Here is a 21,351-nt window from a genome sequence, read left to right on the forward strand (position 1 = left end):
ACAGAGCAAGACTCTGTCTCAAAAAAAAAAGAAACAAAAACACACACACACAAAAAAAGAAAAAAAAAAAGAAACAAAAAAAGTGGATACATTGCTATTAACTAAATTCCAATCTTTGTTTGGAATTTCTTTTTCTTTTTCTTTTTTTTTTGTTTTTTGAGACAAGGTCTTACTCTGTCATCTAGGCAACCTCCGCCTCCTGGGTTCAAGCAATTCTCCTGCCTCAGCTTCCCCAGTAGCTGGGATTACAGTCGTGCACCACCATGCCCAGCTAGCTTTTGTATTTTTAGTAGAGATGGGGCTTTTGCCATGTTGCCCAAGCTGGTCTTGAACTCCTGACCTTGTGATCTGCCCACCTCAGGCTCCCAAAGTGCTGAGATTGTAGGTGTGAGCCACCGTGCCCGGCCTCTTTTTCTTTTTCATGTGATAGTCATGCTCTGTTGCCCAGATGGGAATGCAGTGGTACAAACTTGGCTCACAGCAGGCGCAAAGTCCTGAGCTAAAGCAATCCTCCCACCTCAGCCTCTGGAGTAGCTGGGACCACAAGCATGTGCCACTATGCTTGGGTAACTTTTAAAAATTTTTTGTAGAGACAGGATCTCACCAAATTGCCTAGGCTCGTCTTGAACTCCCGAGCTCAAGTGATCCTCCTGCCTTGGCTTCCCAAAGCAAAGTTCTGGGATTATAGATGCCTGGTCTGGCCTTTGTTGAGATTTCACTAGTTTTTTCACTAATGTCCTTTTCTTTTTTTTTTTTTTTGAGATGGAGTCTCGCTCTGTTGCCCAGGCTGGAGTGTAGTGGCGCGATGTCGGCTCACCGCAATCTCCACCCCTCGGGTTCAAGCGATTCTTCTGCCTCAGCCCTCTGAGTAGCTGGGATTACTGGCGTCTACCATCATGCCTGGCTAATTTTTTGTAATTTAGTAGAGACGGGGTTTCTCCATGTTCGCCAGGCTGGTCTCAAACTCCTGGCCTCAGGTGATCTGCTTGCCTTGGCCTCCCAAAGTGCTGGGATTACAGGTGCCTACCACTGCACCCAGCCAGTTGTACCAATATTACCCATTACTAGTACTGTATGAGGTCCTCTTGCTTCAGCAAACAGAAAAAAAAATTTAAAAATTGGCCAGATTGGTGGGTGTGCCACGGTGTCTTTGGTTAATTTGCATTCCCTTGTTATTGTGGTTAGTCCCCAAGTAATGTTTCCTTTCGTATGAAGCACCTCTTCAAATCTTATACTCTTTTCATTACTGGGTTGTCACCTTCATTTGTAGGCCTTTTAAATAAATTCTAAGTGCTATATAGATATCTTTTTTGAGATAGAGTCTCTCTCTGTCGCTTAGGCTGGAGTGCAGTGGTGCAATCTCAGTTTACCGCAGACTCAACCTCCCAGACTTAAGCAATTCTCCTGTCTCAACTTCCTGCGTAGCTGGGATTAAAGGCGTGCACCACCACACCTGGCTAATTTTTGTATTTTTAGTGGAGATGGGGTTTCTCCAGGTTGGCTAGGTTGGTCTTGAACTCCTGATCTCAAGTGATCCACCTGCCTCGGCCTCCCAAAGTGCTGGGATTACAGGCGCACCTGACCAATGGTAATTTTTTATGTGTTCATTTATCTTCTTTGTCCATAAAGTGTTCCATGTTTATCAATAACAGAAGATCCTACTTTATTTCAGGAACTTAAATCCTGTTTTTAAACTAAGTTCTTATCTGTCCAGTGGCTAGGGTCCTTATTTCCTCCATCAAGAAGACAAATTACATGACTGAAACAAAGTATTTTTTTTTTAATGTGTGCTAAGTAAACGAAAAAAAAGAAAAGAAAAGAAGGCTGGGCGAGGTGGCTCACTCCTGTAATATTGGCATTTTGGGAGGCCAAGGCGGGCAGATCACGAGATCAGGTGATCGAGACCATCCTGGCTAACACAGTGAAACCTCATCTCTACTAAAAATACAAAAAATTAGCCAGGCATGGTGGTGTGTCCCTGTAATCCCAGCTACTCGGGAGGCTGAGGCAGGAGAATCGCTTGAACACAGGAGGCGGAGGTTGCATTGAGCCAAGATCTCACCACTGCACTCCAGCCTGGGCGACAGAGTGAGACTCTGTCTCAAAAAAAAAAGAAAGAAAATAAAAGAAACAAAACAAAACAACAACGACAACCAAATGTGCGCTAAATAAAGGAAGAATCCCTCTGAAACTGTTTCTAGATGTTTCATTCTTGCCTTAGCATGACCTGTAAGACCCTACACCGTCTGCCCCTAGTTTCTTTACTCTCCTGATTCTAACCACACTGGTCTCTCTTCTTTTTTTTGAGACAGAGTCTCACTCTGTCACCAAGGACAAAGCGCAATGGTGCGATCTCTGCTCATTGCAACCTCTACCTCCTGGGTTCAAGTGATTCTCCTACCTCAGCTTCACGAGTAGCTGGGACTATAGGTGTGCACCACCATGCCCGGCTAATTTTTTGTATTTTTAGTAGAGATGGGGTTTCACCATGTTGGCCAGGCTAGTCTTGAACTTCTGGGCCCAAGTGATCCACCCACCTTGGCCTCCTAAAGTGTTGGGATCACAAGCATAAGCCACCATGCCAGGCCTCTCTGCTGCCTTTCAAAAGGGTCCCACATCTTCCTGCCTCAGTGCCTTTGCACTTTCTGTTCCCTCTCCTCTTCCTTCAGTTTCATAGGCCCTTCGTTATTTCCTTCAGATTTCTGTTCAATGCAATCTCGCCAGAGAAGCCTTTACCAACCTGTGTAAAACAATACCCTCTGACCCTATCTTCTTTCCTTTGTTTTTCTTCCAGGTATAACATACTGCATTATAAATGTATTTGCAGCCAGGCACGGTGACTCACTCCTGTAATCCCAGCACACTGGGAGGCCAAGGCAGAAAGACTGCTTGAGCCCAGGAGTTTGACACCAGCCTGGCCAACATGGCGAAACCCTGTCTCTACTAAAAATACAAAAAATTAGCCGGGCGTGGTGGCACGTGCCTGTAGTATCAGCTACTCAGGAGGCTGAGGTGGGATAATAGTTTGGGCCCAGGAAGTCAAGGCTGCAGCAAGCCATGACTGCAACACTTCAGCCTAGGCGACAGAGCAAGACTCTGTCTCAGAAAAATACAACAACAAAAGTAAATGCATTTGCTTGTCCCCCTGTGGAGGTACACTGTCCAGGACCAGAGCCACTAGCTACAAGTGCCCACGGAGCCCTGGAAATGTGGCTGGTCTGAATTGAAATGTCCTGTGAATGTAAAATACTGTATACATTGGGTTTTAAAGAGCGCCTCAAAAGTATAAATTATCTTTTTTTTTTTTTTGAGATGGAGTCTTGCTCTGTCACCCAGGCTGGAGTGCAGTGGCACAATCTTGGCTCACTGTAACCTCCACCTCCCAGGTTCAAGCGATTCTTCTGCCTCAGCCTCCCGAGTAGCTGGGATTACAGGTGCGCACCACCACGCCCAGCTAATTTTTGTATTTTCAGTAGAGACGGGGTTTCGGCATGTTGGTCAGGCTGGTCTTGAACACCTGACCTCGTGATCCACCCGTCTCAGCCTCCTAAAGTGCTGGGATTACAGGCGTGAGCCACCGCACCCGGCCTGTTATCTTTTAAAAAGTGTTTATATTGATAACCTGTTGAAATATTTGGGATTAAATATTACCAAATCAATTTCACCTGTGTTTCTTTCTTTCACTTTTATTTGATTTTGTTATTCGATTTTCTTTATTTGATATTATTATTTGATTTTTAGGTCTGGGTGTCTTGCCCAGGTTGGTCTTGACCTCCTGAACTCAAGCAATCCTCCTGCCTCAGCCTCTCAAAGTGTTGAGATTACGGGTGTGAACCACTGTGCCGGTCCCGACCCTCCCCACCCCGACCTTTTTTAAGAGAGTAGGTCCCACTATGTTGCCCAGGCTGGGCCATAGCTCACTGCAGTCTCCAACTCTTGGGTTCAGGTGATCCTCCTACCTCAGCCTCACAAGTAGCTGGACTACAAGTGCCAGCCACACCTGCTTTCGTTACATTTTGGTTTTTTTTTTTTTCTTTTTTTGGAGACGGAGTTTCGCTCTTGTTACCCAGGCTGGAGTGCAATGGCGCGATCTCGGCTCACCGTAACCTCCGCCTCCTGGGTTCAAGCAATTCTCCTGCCTCAGCCTCCTGAATAGCTGGGATTACAGGCATGCGCCACCGTGCCCAGCTAATTTTTTGTATTTTTAGTAGAGACGGGGTTTCACCTTGTTGACCAGGATGGTCTCGATCTCTTGACCTCGTGATCCACCCGCCTCGGCCTCCCAAAGTTGTTTGTTTTTTTTAAACATGGCTACTAGAAAATGTAAAATTGCATATGTGGCTGGTGCTCGTAGGTTGCATTTTATTTCTACTGAACAGCACTGCTCTAAAACATACACTCCAGGAGGGGAGGGGTGTCTGTTTGACCCAGACACTGCATCTGACTGAATCTGAGTACCTAGAACAGAGAAAAGCTTGCTAAATGAGGGGATCCTAAAGCAAGATGCTAATCCCTCTTCTTTCCTGTTTCCTCCCCTAATAATCAATTTTTTAAAACTTTGAGGTATAATTTACATAAAAGTCACTCACTTAAGTGTATACTTAATGATTTTTAGAAATTTATTGAGTTGTGCAACCGTCACCATAACCCTTTCTTCCCCGCCACCAGAGTCTCGCTCTGTCCCCCAGGCTGGGGTGCAGTGGCCTGATCATACAGCTCACTGCAGCCTTGGACTCCTGGGCTCAATCGATCCTCCTGCCTCAGCCTTCCAAGTAGCTGGGACTTCAGGCGAATGCCGCCATCTCTAGTTAATTTTTTTTTTTTTTAAGACATGGGGGTCTCACTAGGTTACCCAGGTTGGTCTCAAACTCCTGGGCTCAAGGGATCCTCCTACCTTGGCCTCCCAAAGAGCTGGGATTCAGGTGTGAGCCACCATGCCTGACCCATAACCCAGTTTAAAAATATTTCCATCACCCAGATAAGATCTGCCATGCCCCTTTTCCACCCCAGGCAACCACGAACCTGCTCTCATTCTCCACAGATCTTCAGCACTCCGTTTTTTTTTTCCTTTTGATGGAGTCGCAGAGTGCAGTGGTGAGCCACCGTGAGCCACCGTGAGCCACCGCGACCCGTCAGCACTCTGTTTCTAAGGAATGAATTCTCTGCCTCAGTTGTAAGATAGTTCAAGCTCCTTGGCCAGGCCTGGCACGGTGGTTCACGCTGTAATCCCAGCACTTTGGGAGGCCGAAGCTGGCAGATCACCTGAGGTCAGGAATTCAAGACCATCTTGGCCAACATGGCGAAACCCTGTCTCTACTAAAAATACAAAAAATTAGCCGGGCGTGGTGGCGCGTGCCTGTAATCCCAGCTACTCAGGAGGCTGAGGCAGGAGAATCGTTTGAACCCGGGAGGCGGAGGTTGCAGTGAGCCGGGATCGCGCCATTGCGCTCCAGCCTGGGCGACAGAACAAGACCCTGTCTAAAAAAAAAAAAAGAAAGAAAGAAAAGAAAAGGAAGACACTTTTTGGCCAGTCAGCACCGGGGCTCACCGCCCTTCCAAACACAGGGGCCCCAGATGCCTCAGCCTTTCCCCAAAGAAGGGAGGAACAGGCCGGACGTGGTGGCTGTCACCTGTAATCCCAATGTTTTGGGAGACAGGGGCAGGAGGATCGCTGGAGCCCTATCTTTACAAAACAATGTAAAAATTAGCTGGGTGTGGCGGCGCCCGCCTGTGGTTCCTGCTACTCAGGAGACTGAGGCAGGAGGATCGCTTGAGCCCCGGGAAGGGGAGGGTGCGGCGAGCCGTGATGGCAGCCAGGGGGACAGGGAGAGACCCTGTCTCTGCAAATAAAATTTAAAAAAGAAAGGGAGGAGCAGCTCGCCCCACATCTCCCCCACCCACCCGGGGGCAGAAGAGGCCCCCAGAGACTCCAGCGCTCGCGACAGACTCCCGGAAACAGACGGTGCGGCCTCCCAAGCACCAGGACGCTGCTCAGAGAAGCCCTCCGGGGGATGGGGGCACCCGCCCCGCGGACGCCACCGCGTTCTAACGCCGCCCGCCAGGAACAATGGCCGGAGCGAAGCCTCACCGGACTCTCGACCTTGGGGTGCGGGTCCCGGGGGACCGGCCCCTCCCCCCCCGCCACCCCTCCCTTGCTCCCTCTTCCCACTCTCCGCCCTCAACCGCACTCCTCCCAAAATGGCGACCAACCGCCTCCTTTCCCTCCCGCGGCAAGCCCCACCCCCCTCATTGGCCCCGCCCCCCGGAGGAGCCATCGAGAGCGCGCGTCTGGGCGGCACGCGCCGGGAACCCGGGCGTCGCGCGGCGGGCGCGAGTCCGCTCTAGGAGGCGCCAGGCAGCCCGCGGTCACGTACGCACGCCCGCGCCGCGCGTGAGCGAGGAGCTCCGAGGGTGGGCCGGGCTGCGCGTGCGCGCCGGGCAGGCGGCGCGGGGAAGGCAGGAGGCCGCTGGGAGCCCCGCGAGGCGCGAGGCGCGAGGTCCGGCGCGCGAGCCCCCGGGGCGGGTAAAACCCGGTTCGTGCTGCCCCTGCCCCTCGCTTTCCTCCCTATCCCCCATTCCCATTCTTTCTCTTTTTTCAACCCTTCCCCCCTTTTTTTTTTACAATCTCATTCGTTTCTTGATTTCTTTTCTAGGGGGCCCCATCTCCCTTTTGAGGGACGCAACAGGCGCGGCGGGGGCCCCTCGCCCTGCGTCACGCACGCACTCTGCACCCCAACAGCTCCGGGCCCCGCTGCACCCCGCAGTCCCTTCCCCCTTGGAGAAGACCTTCTCAGAAGCCCCTGGCCCCTGCACCCACTTTTCCTTCCCACTCCGTCCCCCCCAGGCCTCAACTGCCCCCTCGCAGCCCCGCCCAGCTCGCGCCGCCGGCCCTACCCGACCTCCGCACCTTCTGCATCTCGGCCTTGCATTCGCTGGCCCCTTCCAGGCCGCTTCTGCTCAAAATCCGGCTTCCTCCTCCATAGTCCCATTTTGGGACACCTAACTTTGTCTCTTTTTAGGATCTTCCAGCAAAACTCCAAATCTCTCCTCTCTTCCTTGACATGCCCCTCCCCCTCCTTTAAGAAACTTCCTTTGGCGCAAAAAAAGTAAAAAAAAAATTAATCCAGTTTTTTTTTTATCCGTTCGGGATCACTTTCCCGCAAACTTTTTTTTCTTCACACCTAGCGTCCCCCTTTTTGGAATATCTTTCCACTTAGAACAAACCAACTAATTCCTTCTAGTTTCTCTCTTGTTTAGTATTAATATTTATTTTTCCAGTCCTCCTCCCCTTCCCCCAACTTTCCAGCAAATACCCTTCTTTTATCACCATTCCTGCCCTAATTAAGCTTCCCCCAGAAAAACTCCCTAGGTCTCTTCCCGAGGGAAAAATAAGGAAAGAAGGAACAATTATTTCCTCTTACCAAAAAAACCTTTTCTACCCACTCAGCTCTCCCCTGTTAATATTGCTGTCTGTCTTCTTCCAAAAATTGTTGCTCTCCCCCAATTTCACATCTGTGTTCTTGTTTCTTTTGGGACTCAAGTCCTGACTCCTTCTTCCTTTCCAGCACCTGCTTTCAGGGCAAAAGAAATTGGGTCCTGTATGTACTACCCAGCGTTCCGGGAGGACATATCCAATGGTCTGATTGTCACCTGAACCACCTCCCTGTGGGGCCTAAACTAGGTCCTCCAGTTCCCTGGAGATTCACTCACTTGCTCTTCTGGTGAGTTTCCTTCCTTTGCACCTAACCAAAGACACCTGCTTTGTTGGATAGATCTTGTCCTTTCTCAAGAGGGTTACTAAGCAATCCCAAAGTCTGTACTAATAGCGAGACCATACAAGTTACTGCTTTGGAGAAGTCGGGTAGGGAAAAGGGCTATTTATTGTGCATGTTGACCTGTTACGAGGAGTAAAGACATAGATTGATGTGTGTTTTGTTTCTTTCTTTCTCTCCTTCCTTCCTTCCTTTCTTTCTTTTTGCTTTGACGGAGCTTTCGCTCTTGTTGCCCAGGCTGGAGTGCAATGGCACAGTCTTGGCTCACCGCAGCCTCCGCCTCACGGGATCAAGTGGTTCTTCTGCTTCAGCCTCCTGAGTAGCTGGGATTACAGGCATGCACCACCACGCCTGGCTAATTTTGTATTTTTAGTAGAGATGGGATTTCTCCATGTTGGTCAGGCTGGTCGCAAACTCCCTCAGGCCCACCTCGGCCTCCCAAAGTGCTGGGATTACAGACATGAGCCACTACACCCAGCTTGATGTGTGTTTCTTTATTGATGTTTATTGCAAAAAAAAGTTCTTCCTTCCCTAGCTCAGGGTAGCAACTCAGATACTTACAGGTAAGGCACAAGTAAAGGGAAGAAGTAAGAATTGTGGTGAACCAAAGATTGTATGTCCCATCTAAGTGTTGCCAGCCAGTAGAAATGCCAGGCCAGTGTTGCCAGAACTTGTAATTCCTTTGAGAAGAGGCCAGAAAACTATCCATAGGTAAAACCTTCTGGTTTTTAAATACTAGCAACACATTTGATAATTTAAGACAAAGTGAGATCCTATATCAAGAAGAAAGGAGAGGAGAGGGGAGGGGAGTGGAGGGGAGGGGAGAGTGAGGAGAGGAGAGGAGAGGAGAAGGTTCTTGCCTGTAATCCCAGCACTTTCCGAGGCCTAGGTAGGAAGATTGCTTGAGTCCAGGAGTTCAAGACCAGCCTGGGCCACAGAGTGAGACCCGTCCCCCGCCACCCATCTCTACAAAAAAATTAAAAATCAGCCAGGTGTGGTGGTGCACACCTGTGGTCCCAGATACTCAGGAGGCTGAAGCAGGATTGCTTGATGTTGGGAGGTTGAGGCTGCAGTGAGCCATGATCACACCATTGCACTCCGGCCTCAGTGACAGAGCGAGACTCCGACTCGGAGGGGATAAAAAATATGTACGTATATACACACACACACATATATACATATATATATGTTAACATGTATATTTGGAGTGGGAAAATAAGGAAATTGTAGGCCAGGCACAGTGGCTTGTGCTTGTAATACCAGCACTTTGGGAGGCTGAGGCCGGTGGATTGCTTGAAGGCAGGAGTTTGAGGTCAACCTGGCCAACATGGCGAATCCCTGTCTCTACTGGAAATAAAAAAATTAGCCGTGTGTGGTGGCACATGCCTGTAAGCTCAGCTACACAGGTGGCTGAGCTGGGAGAATCGCTTGAACCTGAGAGGCAGAAGTTCAGCGAACAGAGATCATGCCACTCCACTCCTGGGCAACAGAGTGAGACCCTGTCTCAAAAAATTAAATAAAATAAAGAAAATTGTATAGCTAGGGTGAAAGCTGCGTCTCTCCTCTCAACTCCGAAGCACCTGCTGTTACTCAGACTGTATGAACCTCTCCCTGGTGACGTGGATGCAGAGAGAGAAGGGAGAAGGTGGTGCTCAGGAGGTGGGGGGAATGGCGGCAGAACAGTGGTTGGAGCTTTTCAAAGAGGAAGAGAGGTGGCACAATAAAACTCTGTCACTTATGAATGAAAAGGATGCTGAGAGCCTTCTGTGATCAAAGTTCTGTGCTAGGCAAGATACTGTGAGAGGTTTAGACACCTAAGGCAGAGTCCCAGCAATCCTAGAGCTCAGAGCCTGGGGGAAATAGGAAAACTAAAGATAATTAACTTCCTAGATCATTTAGGATACATGCTAAGTGGATTGTTACACAAGTGCTTATCAGGGTTCAGAGGAGGGAGAAATCATCTCTGACTTTGTTATGTTGGGAGTGTTCTCTATAGCGGAGGTGACATTTAGGCCTGAGTTTGGAGGGTCATAAACTCAGATGCCTCCAGAGACCTGGCAGGGCATAGAAATTAGTGAGAGTGTAAGAGAATAGGGAGTGGTGGGGTCTGTGGCAAACTGGAGAGTTGCATGCCCTGTTTAAAAGCTGCAGCTTCTCAGCTCCAGCCAATTGTTACCTTGCAGGACTGTGGACTCAGCATTGACAGATCTTCTGATTTTTTTCTTTCAGATTTTTAAACAGAAGTTGGAAAGCCTAACTTGAATGAGAAATCTCTAGATTTACAGTGTCTGATGTGATAGCCATTAGTCACTTGTACCTGTTTAAATTTAACTGGCCAGGGCTGGTGGCTCATACCTGTAATCCCAGCACTTTGGGAAGCCAAAGTGGGCGAATCATTTGAGGTAAGGAGTTAGGGCAGATCATCGGAGGTAAGTTCAAGACTAACCTAGCCAACATGGTGAAACCCTGTCTCTATTAAAAATACAAAAATTAGCTGGGTGTGGTGGTGGGTGCTTAGTCTGGCATCCCACTTATAAGTGAGAACATAAGATGTTTGGTTTTTCCATTCCCGAGTTACTTCACATAGAATAATAGTCTCCAGTTCAATTCAGGTTGCTGTGAATGCCATTATTTTGTTCCTTTTTATTGCTGAGTAGTATTCCATCTTATATATTTATCTACTTATTGATTGATTGGTGCGTGGGCATTTGGGCTGGTTCCATATTTTTGCAATTGCAAATTGTGCTGCTTTAAACATGCATGTACAATTATCTTTTTTAAATAATGACTTCTTTTCCTCTGGGTTGACACCCAGTAGTGGGATTGCTGGATCAAATGGTAGTGCCACTTTTAGTGCTTGTAGGACTCTCCACACTGTTTTCCACAGTGGTTGTACTAGTTTACATTCCCAGCAGCAGTGTAGAAAGGTTTCCTGTTCACCACATCCATGCCAACATCTATTATTATTTGATTTTTTTTATTATGGCTATTCTTTTTTTTTTTTTTTTTGGAAACGGATTCTCTTTCTGTTGCCAGGCTGGAGTGCAATGGTGCGATCTCAGCTCACTGCAACCTCTGCCTCCCAGGTTCAGGCTATTCTCCTGCCTCAGCCTCCCGAGTAGCTGGGACTATAGGCACATGCCACCATGCTTAGCTAATTTTTTGTATTTTTAGTAGAGATGGGGTTTTACCATGTTGGCCAGGATGGTCTCGATCTCCTGAACTCATGGTGCGCCCGCCTCAGCCTCCCAAAGTGCTGGGATTATAGGCATGAGCCACCGTGCCTGGCCGATTATGAACATTCTTGCAGGAGTAAGGTGGTATCCCATTGTGGTTTTGGTTTGTATTTCCTTGATCATTAGTGATGTTGAGCAATTTTTTTTTTTTGAGATGGAGTCTCGCACTGTCGCCAAGGCTGTAGTGCAGTGGCGCGATCTCGATTCACTGCAATCTCTGCCTCCTGGGTTCAAGCAGTTCTCCTGCCTCAGCCTCCCGAGTAGCTGGGATTACAGGCGCGCCACCACACCCAGCTAAGTTTTTTGTACTTTTAGTAGAGATGGGGTTTCACCATGTTGGCAGGGATGTTCTTTATCTCCTGATCTTGTGATCCGCCCACCTCTGCCTCCCAAATCGCTGGGATTACAGGCGTCAGCCACCACGCCCGCCTGATGTTGACCATTTAAATGAAAACACAAAATGAGAAAATTCTTGGAAAGAGTATTTGGGTCCTTGGGAATGTCTGCCGGGTTGCAGGGGACCATAAACTCTGCCTCACGGGGACTAGTAGGGAATTTTCTACCTAGGAGGTGCTAAAACTCTTGTTGAATTGAATTCATTTGTTGACAGAACGAGAGCAAGTTCAATATCAATATCAGCAGAGAGGGTTTTGCTTTACTGCCTGGAGAAGGATGTCAATATCAAAGCATGGCCTTTGGACTTTTGGCTCACCTGTCTAAGGTTGTAACCCAACCAGCTTGTTCTATGGACTGTGGGAGTATATTCGAAACCAGGCGATTTGGCCTTGCAGAATCCAGAGACATTCTTCCCTCCTCTCCAGCACCTCATGTGTTTTGTAGTTTAATTGGAGCAGTGCAGTATACAGTTTAGTTTATAGGGAACCAGTACTCTGTAGTGGGCAAGACCATTAGTGCTAATGTCAAAATATCTGGCTTTAAGATCTGGCTGTTAGGTTTTGACTTTGGACAAATTAGTCTCTCTTTCCTTATCTGAAAAGAGAAGTAATACTAGAATCTAGGTTTTTGTGAGAAATAAGTTAATGCATATAAAGCACTTGGTATGATACCTGATGTGGAGAAATTACTTAATAAATACGATTTTTAGGCTGAGTGCCGTGGCTCATGCCTGTAATCCCAGGACTTTGGGACGTTGGGGTGGGTGGATCACCTGAGGTCAGGAATTCAAGACCAGCCTGACCAACATGGTGAAACCTCGTCTCTACTAAAAATACAAAATTAGCCAGGTGTGGTGGCGGGCGCCTGTAATCCCAGCTACTCGGCGGAGGCTGAGACAGGAGAATGGCTTGAACCCAGGAGGCAGAGGTTGCAGTGAGCCGAGATCATGCCACTGCACTCCAGCGTGGGGGACAGAGTGAGACTCTGTCTCTCTCTCTCTCTCTCTCTCTCTATATATATATATGATTTTTATTCACTTGTTTTTCTTATGCGAAGATGCAGGAAGAGATGGGTTTTTCTCCCCATGGAGTACTGAAAACAGTTTATGGCAGCACTGTAGCAGAAACTGTGGAATTGGTGGAATTGGAATCTGGCTTACAGATCCACAGTCCTCTCTCTGATTTTTTGGAAACCCCAAAAACTCTGAGAATCTGGAGTCGTCTCAAATCTCCTCTGGTGGCCACACCTAGCCCTACACGTTGCTTTTCACGGCCTTTATTTCATGTGCGCTGAGTGGACAGAGGTGATGATGCAGAAATCATGAATTGGTTAGCAGGCACTGCCCCGAACCCCACTGGCGGTTACTTAAAATACAGTGTATGCATTGATTTACCCTTCTAAAACCCCCACAAATTCTGAAACTCAGTTGGGTCCCGGAGTTGTCATATGGGCTTACAGACCTGTATCTGACTGTAACTTTGTGCTGCCTCAGTAGGCTGCGTACACGCAGACAGGCAGGTAGATACATAACATGCAATGCAGACGCCACAGGTGCAGCGGTTCTCATACGTAGCTACATGAAAAGTTCTTAGAAAGCAAAAAAAGGTGGCCTAGAAATCTAGTCCCAAACTCCCGTTATTCCAGTATGCACTACTAGATTTGTTATCAGTGACTCATGAAGCATTTCTTTTTTTTTTTATTTAAAGGAATCTCACTCTGTTGCCCAGGCTGGAGTACAGTGGCGTGATCTCAGCTCACTGCAGCCTCCACCCACTGGGTTCAAGCGATTCTCCTGCGTCAGCCTCCAAGTAGCTGGGATACAGGTGCCTGCCATCATACCCAGCTAATTTTGTATTTTAGTAGAGACCAGGTATCACCATGTTGGTCAAGATGGTCTTGAACTCCTGACCTCAGGAGCCTCCAACTCTTGGGCTCAAGCAATTCACCCACCAAGGCTAGAGTGTAGTGGTGCAATCTCAACTCACTGCATCCTTAGCCTCCCGGGTTCAAGTGATTCTCCTGTCTCAGCCTCCCAAGTAGCTGGGATTACAGGTGCATGCCACCACACCCAGCTAATTTTTGTATTTTTAGTAGAGACTGTGTTTTACCATGTTGGCCAGGCTGGTCTTGAACTCCTGACCTCAAGTGATTTACCCTCCTGGACCTCCCAAAATGCAGGAATTACAGGTGAGAGCCACTGCGCCTGGCCTGTTTTTGGTTTTTTTGGAGAGTCAGTCTCACTCTGTCGCCCAGACTGGAGTGCAGTGGCGTAATCTCGGCTCACTGCAGCCTCTGCTTCTTGGGTTCAAGTGATTCTCCTGCCTCAGCCTCTCAAGTAGCTGGGATTGCAGGCACCCACCACCACATCCAGCTAAGTTTTTGTATTTTTAGTAGAGATGGGGTTTTGCCATGTTGTCCAGGCTGTTCTTGAACTCCTGACCTCAGATGATCTTCCCGCCTCGGCCTCCCAAAGTGCTGAGATTACAGGCGTGAGCCACCATGCCCATCCTGTAAACCGGACATTTTGCATAGTACAGTCTGGTAACTCTGGGAATGGGACTCTTCCCTTCTTCCCTGCCCTCAGGCTTGGTTGCTGCTGCTGATTGTGGGTTGTAACTGTTTGTTTAGTGGCTTTTCTAAGTTATTTTTGTAAACACTGTGTTCTTTGTGGGGTGTGGTCAGTAGACTGTTCTATTAGTTTAGTGATCAGCTAGTGACTTAGCAGAAATCTTCTTAAACTCCTGGAGAAAAAACAAGAAACAAACAAACAAAACCTAGAAAACAAAAACTCCCAGTAGTTGCAGCTGGGCACTCCTTCCACACTCAGGCAGGCAGTTAACAGCTCTACCTTCGCTTTCACTCTCTGCCTGCTCAGAGCAAAGGTCAGCCAGAGGTCAGAGCTTGGAAGCCTCCTCCGGTCTGTCCCAGCGTGTGCCCACCCTGAGATGCTGCCTAAATTCCCAGGAATGTGTGGAAGCTCTTATTTTATTTGTTTGCGTTTTATTCTTTTATTTTCTGGTTTTAATAATTAATTAATTATTTTGAGACGGAGTCTCACTCTGTTCCCCAGGCTGGAGTGCAGTGGCACAATCATAGCTCACTGCAGCCTCCAACTCTTGGGCTCAAGCGATCCACCCACCTCAGCCCCTCAAGTAGCTGAAACCACAAGTGCATGCCACCATGCCTGGCTAATATTAAAAAGAATTTTTGTCGTAGAGACAGGGTCTGACTTTGTTACCCAGGCTGGTGTCAAATTCCCGGGCCAAAGTGTGTTGGGATTACGGGCATGAGCCACCACACCCAGCCAGAGCTCACTCTCTGTGTTGTATAGTTCTGTGGGTTTTGACTATGGTATAATGTCTTGTATATACCATTAGATTATCATGCAAAATAGTTTCACTCCTCACCGCCTAAGCCCACAGCTGCTGATCTTTCTACTGTCTCTATAGTTTGTCTTTTCTAGAATGTTATGTAGTTGGAATTTCACAGTATGTGGTGTTTTTTTCTTTCTTTTCTTTTCTTTTTCTGTTTTTTTTTAGTATGTAGTCTTTTCATACTGGTTTCTTTCACTTAGCAGTATGCATTTAAGCTTCCTGCAGCTGGGCACGGTGGCTCACAGCCAGGCACGGTGGCTCACGCCTATAATCCCAGCACTTTGGGAGGCCAAGGCAGGTGGATCACCTGAGGTGAAGAGTCAGGATCAGCCAGACCAACATGGTGAAACCCCGTCTCTACTAAAAAAAGTACAAAAATTAGCCGGGCATGGTGGCATGCGCCTGTAACCCCAGCTACTCAGGAGGCAGAAGCAGGAGAATTACTTGAATCCAAGAGGCGGAGGTTGTGGTGAGCCAAGATTGTGCCACTGCACTCCAGCGTGGGCGACAGAGCGAGATTCTATCTAAAAAAAAAATTTCCTCCAAGTCATTTTGTGGCTTTATAGCTTATTGCTTTCTATTGCTGAAGAACATTCCATTGTCTGGATGTTCCACAGTTTGTTGATCCATTCACCTATTGAGGGATGTCTTGATTGCTTCCAGTTTTGGGCAGTTCTGAACAAAGCTGCTAGAAACGTGTGTGCAGACTTTTGTGTGGACTGAAGTTTTCAGCTCAGTTGGGTGGATGCCTAGGAGTGTAGTTGCTGGATCACATAAGATTATTTATATATATATATATATATATATATAAATCATCATATAGATGCAGAAAAAATATTATATTTGGATTTATAAGAAACTGCCAGTGTGGACTTTTTTTTTTTTTGAGATGGAGTTTTGCCCTTGTCACCCAGTCTGGAGTGCAGTGGTGCGATCTCGGCTCACTGCAACCACCGCCTCCCAGATTCAGGTGATTCTCCTGCTTCGGCTTCCCGAATAGCTGGGATTACAGGCACCTGCCACCATGCCCAGCTAATTTTTGTGTTTTTAGTAGAGACAGGGTTTCGCCATGTTAGCCAGGCTAGTCTTGAACTCCTGATGTCAGGTGATCCGCCTGCATTGTCCTCCCAAAATGCTGGCACAACAGGCATGAGCCACCATGCCTGGCTCATTTTTCAAAGCCTTTATTTCTCCAAAGTATGCAACTTCCCAGCTTTTCCTCCCTGGCTTTTGGCAAGTCTGTTGTTTGCCCCAGTCAATATCCTTTGCGCCAGGCTGCAGTGTCTAGTTCATTTGACTTTAATGGTTCCAACAAACACCCTGCCCATAGCCACTCTGCACCCCAGAGAGCTCCCAGTTAAGCACAAAAAAGGCAAGACCTTTGCACTGGGCTTTCAGGGAGCCACCGACAGGTCAGAAAGACAGACAGACAACCACTGTTCTTTGAAAACAGATCCTCTCTGTTCCCTCCCTTACCAGGAACCCAAACCAGAAACATGGGCTGCTGCTTTCAAGACCACTGCAGAACCAGGGAGTAGGTATGGGGCAGGGGTAAGTTAAATATGCCACAAATCTCTCTCACCAGGTGTTACTCACCTTTTTTTTTTTTTTTGAGATAGAGTCGTGCTCTGTCGCCCAGGCTGGAGTGCAGTTGCACAATCTCGGTTCACTACAACCTACACCTCCCAGGTTTAAGCAATTGTCCTGCCTCAGTGTCCCAAGTATCTGGGACTACAGGCGTGAGCTACCACGCCCAGCTAATTTTTATATTTTTAGTAGAGACGGGGTTTCACCATGTTGGCCAGGCTGGTCTCAAACTCCTGGCCTCAGGTGATCTACCGACCTTGGCCTCCCAAAGTGCTGGGATTACAGGCGTGAGCCACTGGGCCTAGCCTTTTTTTTTTCTTTCTTTCTTTTTTTTTTTAACATCAGTCATCTTTTTCTTAGGATTTACTTGGTTGCTATAAACCTTTGACTGCTTTCCAGAGTTTTGATAAAGTTGATTTTTTTTTTTTGGTGTTTCTATGGCAACATGTATGGGGAGTTTTAAAATTACTAATTCAGTCTTTTTCTTTCTTGTTGACATGAGTTTCACTCTGTCGCCCAGGCTGGAGTGCAGTGGCATGATCTCGGCTCACTGCACCCTCCGCCTCCCTGGCTCAAGTGCTTCTCATGCCTCAGCCTCCTGAGTAGCTGAGATTACAGGCACCCACCATCACGCCCAGCTAATTTTTTGTGGTTTCAGTAGAGATGGGGTTTCACCACGTTGGCCAGGCTGGTCTCAAACTCCAGACCTCCAGTGATCCGCCTGCCTTGGCCTCCCAAAGTGCTGGGATTACAGGCATGAACCACTGTGCCCGGCCCGGTCTTTTTCTCATAAGTCCATTCAGAAATTCTGTTTCTTCTTGAGTCAGTTTTGGTAATTTGTATCTTTCATCAATTTCCCCATTTTAATCTGTTGTGTAATTTGTTGTATCTAATTTAAATAACTAAGTTAATGTATCTAAGTTCTCTAACTTGTTAATTATCTGAATACAGTTGTTTATAGTATACTTTTATAATCCTTTTTATTTTTTCTAAGGTCATTCGTGATGTGTCTCCTTTAATTCCTAATTACAATCCTATGAGTCTTTTCTCTCTCTCTTTTCCTTACAGTATTTTAAAGCAAATCCTGCTCCCCTACCCCATTTTGGGGGAATGAATTCTACTAGTTTAGATGTTACATGGTTTATTTTTCTTCTCTGGGTGGTTATACTTAGATTCTTTTAGTGTGCAAACTTAAAAGTATGATGTTATCATCACCTCTTCCTTTTTTCCAAATGACTCAAAACTTTTGGTCATTTTCTGGACCAAGGTCTATAAGGTAGATTCTTAGGCCTTGTGGGTAAAAGTCTATAAGCTCCCGGACTGAAGTGATCCTCCTGCCTCAGCCTTCTGCATAGCTGGGACTCCAGATAGACGCCACCACGCCTGGTAGTATTTAATTTATTAATAAAAATTAAATAGTTTACTTTTTTATAGAAGCCAGTCTTGCTGTGTGGCCCAAGCTGGTCTCATACTCTTGGTCTCAAGCAACCCTCCTTCATCTGCCTCCCAAAGTGCTGGAGTCATAGGTGTGAGCCATGGTGCCCAGCCTCCTCCCTCCCTCCCTCATGCTTGTATGTTGAGCACTGTGCTGGCTGACTTTTCCTTAGTCAGTTGATGATGTTGTTATGTTCTAGGCTTGTTTCTGTTGAGAAGTTTGCCATCAGGCTAATTGTCATGCTTTTGGTAGACTTGTAGAGTGCTTGGCTTTGTCATTTTTCATTGTCCTGTTTTTTTCTAGTTCTTCGGGTGCTTTTCTAGGGTTGCATGCAGTTTTTCATTTATTTAGTTTTCCTGTGGATGGTTCAGCTCTTCCAGGGCCCCAGGCCTCCGTGTCCTGGGAACTGGAGGCCCTGTTTCCCTTTCCCACGTGTCTATTGTCATCCCAGCTCCTAGCCTGCAGAGCAGCATTCTATAATACATAATATGAGCCATACAGAATTAAAAATTTTCCAGAAGCCACATTAAAAAGGTAAGCAGATGGCATTAACTTTAATAACATGTTGCATTTAGCCCATTATGTCAAACATATTATCATTCCAGGCCGGGCACGGCGGCTCACGCCTGTAATCCCAGCAATTTGGGAGGCTGAGGTGGGCGGATCACCTGAGGTCAAGAGTTTAAGACCAGCCTGGGCAACATGGTGAAACCCCATCTCCATTAAACATTTAAAAATTAGCCGGGTGTGGTGGTGTCTGCCTATAATCCCAACTACTCAGGAGGCTGAGGCAGGAGAATCACTTGAACCCGGGAGACGGAGGTTGCAGTGAGCTGAGATTGTGCCACTGCACTCCAGCTTGGGCAACAGAGAGAGACTCCGTCTCAAAAAAAAAAAAGAAAAAATCTTATCATTCCACATTTAATCTATATAGAAACTTATTAAATTTACATGTTTTTGTTACTGAGTCTTCCAAATCCAGGCTGTATTTTACACTCCCAGCATGTCTCAGTTTGGGGCGGTCACATTTCAAGAGCTTCACAGGGCCGTGTGCCTTGGGGTATGCCTATGATCCCAGCACTTTGGGAGGCCAAGGTGGGAGGATCGCTTGAGGCCAGGAATTCGAGACCAGCATGGGCAACAGAGTGAGACCCTGTATCTTAAAAAAAATTATCAATTTTTGATTGATATCTGTAAAAAATAATAAGAAAAAAACAACTATCAAGTACTTCATAGCCACGTGGAACTAATGGCTGCCGTATCAGACAAACGGCTCTAGGCCCTATATCTGATTCTGACTTTCCCCTGGGGCCTACGTGAGCTTACACCTCCAGCACTGAGCTGTGTTGTTGCTGCTGGCACTTGGGATTTTTTTTCCTGGCTTTTGACCTAGGCTATGTGTTAAAAAATGATCTTTTGTCATAAATGTCTATGTTTATAGCTGGAGGAAGAGGTCAGTTCAGTCCACCACGTCACTGGAAGTACTTTTATTTATTCCTTACAACAACCTTGTGAAGGAGGTACCTGTAGGCCCAATTTACAGATGAGGCACCTGGGGCTCATGGAGCTTAAGTGACTTGCCCAAAGTCACATGGCTATAATGTGGCAGAGAAGAGACCCAGATTGATCAAGGTCTGCTTGAATTGCAAGTCCACGCTCTGCCCACCGTGCTGTTTCACCCCCTCATAACCTGCATTCTTCCTGCTTCATTTTCAGGAATTAGTTGCCATCAAGGGCTCTCTCCTCCCTGTCTCCTTACACGGTTCTGCTTATCTGGACAGTAGCTCTTGGCCAAGACCTGGCAGTGGAGAGCCATGGACCAGTGCAGCCTCGGGGACGAGGGTACCCTCCCGTCAGAAATGCACCTCCCTTCGTTTTCCGAGAGCCAAGGGCTCCACTGCAGCGACACCCTCAGCCGGGATCTGGGTCCCAGCCCTCGAGACCTGCTCTATGCTGGCCTGAATGGTTTGGACTCGGACCCTAGCCTCCCAATGCCTGACATGCCCAGTGAGGCGCTTGAGGACAACCTAGACACTGTGTCCCTGTACTCGGGGAAGGACAGTGATTCTGTGAAGCTGCTGGAGGAGTATGCAGACTCGGAGTCTCAGGCATCCTTACAAGGTGAGGCCGTCACCTGGGTAGAAGGGCCCTGCAGGCTGTTGGGCCGTTTCTGTAGCGCGAGGGACTGATTCTGCGTGGACTGGTTAACAAAATTTTTCCCTCCTACAGGTGACTTAGGGAACAGTCACTTTTTTTTTCCGCCTTGGGAATTATTCCCCAATTCTTTTTTTTTGGTGGAGTCTCACTCTCTCCCAGGCTGGAGTGCAGTGGTGCGATCTCAGTTCACTGCAACTTCTGGCTTCCTGGTTCAAGCAATTCTCCAGCCTCAGCCTCCTGCGTAGCTGGGATTACAGGCACCTGCCACCACGCCTGGCTAATTTTTGTATTTTTAGTCGAGACAGGGTTTCACCATGTTAGCCAGGCTGGTCTCGAACTCCTGACCTCAAGTGATCCTCCCACCTCAGCCTCCCAAAGTGCTGGAATTATAGGCATGAGCCACCACGCCCAGCCCCCAATTCTTAGTAAACGAAGCAGAACCCTCATTCTAGGGAATAATGTTCAGAAACTTAGGTGTTTGGGGATATCCTTAACTTTTGTGTGGTGTGTGGGCAGATATTAGCATTTACTGACAACTTTCCTTCCCATTACCACATCCTAGAGGCTCATTTCACTTTTCCAGAGAGAACTAGTGTCCTCTCCTTCTGATCTTGGGTTGTCAAGACCTTCCTAGAACCCAGTGTCTTCATCCATAGAGCAGGTGGACAATAATATCCTCTCTGCCTCCCCCTAGAGTAAAGCAAAAGAAGAAACTGTTGTAAACACACTTCGTAGACCAAAGCACTGGAGAGATATTCCAGGATTTTTTTTTTTATTTGAGACGGAGTCTTGCTCTGTTGCCCAGGCTAGAGCACAGTGATGCAATCTTGGCTCCCTGCAACCTCAGCCTCCCAGGCTCAAATGATTTTCCTGCCTCAGCCTCTCAAGTAGCTGGGATTACAGGCACACACCACCATGCCCAGCTAATTTTTGTAGTTTGGCAGAGACAGGGTTTCACCATGTTGGCCAGGGTGGTCCTGAACTCCTGACCTCAGATGATCCACCTGCCTCCCAAAGTGCTGGATTACAGGTGTGAGCCACTGCGCCCGGCCCAGATATTAAGTTGTTTCAAACATTTCACCAGGAAAAGCAATATGGCAGTTTACTCCCTTGCAGCTAGATCTGTATACAAAGCTACATTTATTTCCTTATGCGAAAAACCCACAAATAGAATTGGCTGGGTGTGTGGAAGGATTTCCACTTTTCCAAGGATTTGGAGAGTATATTTCTGATTGTCCTTCTAAGAGAACCAGTGATGGCATGGTCATAAAGCCCTGCCCGTTGCGATCACACTGCTCTGGAAGGGCTTCAGCCTGCCCCTCCACGTGTGGCACCAAGTCCGGGTGCCGTACTGCAGGGCTTCCGTTCCCCTCACCTGGTTCTGACCCTTGTTT

The 21,351-nt window shown here is 47.5% G+C and overlaps 1 protein-coding gene across 1 annotated transcript in view; it reads left to right on the forward strand.

Annotated features, from left to right (window-relative positions):
* The first annotated feature begins 7,590 nt into the window (after nucleotides 1–7,590).
* ZNF541 (zinc finger protein 541) overlaps nucleotides 7,591–21,351 on the forward strand; it is a 37,749-nt gene continuing 23,988 nt past the window's right edge. The window contains exons 1-4 of the mRNA XM_064381114.1: nucleotides 7,591–7,721; nucleotides 10,002–10,174; nucleotides 16,258–16,329; nucleotides 19,517–19,921. Of these exons, the coding sequence (XP_064237184.1) occupies nucleotides 19,615–19,921 (307 nt within the window). The 5' untranslated portion in view covers nucleotides 7,591–7,721; nucleotides 10,002–10,174; nucleotides 16,258–16,329; nucleotides 19,517–19,614. The remainder of the gene's footprint in view (nucleotides 7,722–10,001; nucleotides 10,175–16,257; nucleotides 16,330–19,516; nucleotides 19,922–21,351) is intronic.

The sequence above is a fragment of the Aotus nancymaae genome, unplaced genomic scaffold, assembly GCF_030222135.1.
Source record: "Aotus nancymaae isolate 86718 unplaced genomic scaffold, 86718_ANA_hifiasm-v0.15.2.pri h1tg000028l, whole genome shotgun sequence".
Taxonomy (NCBI): domain Eukaryota; kingdom Metazoa; phylum Chordata; class Mammalia; order Primates; family Aotidae; genus Aotus; species Aotus nancymaae.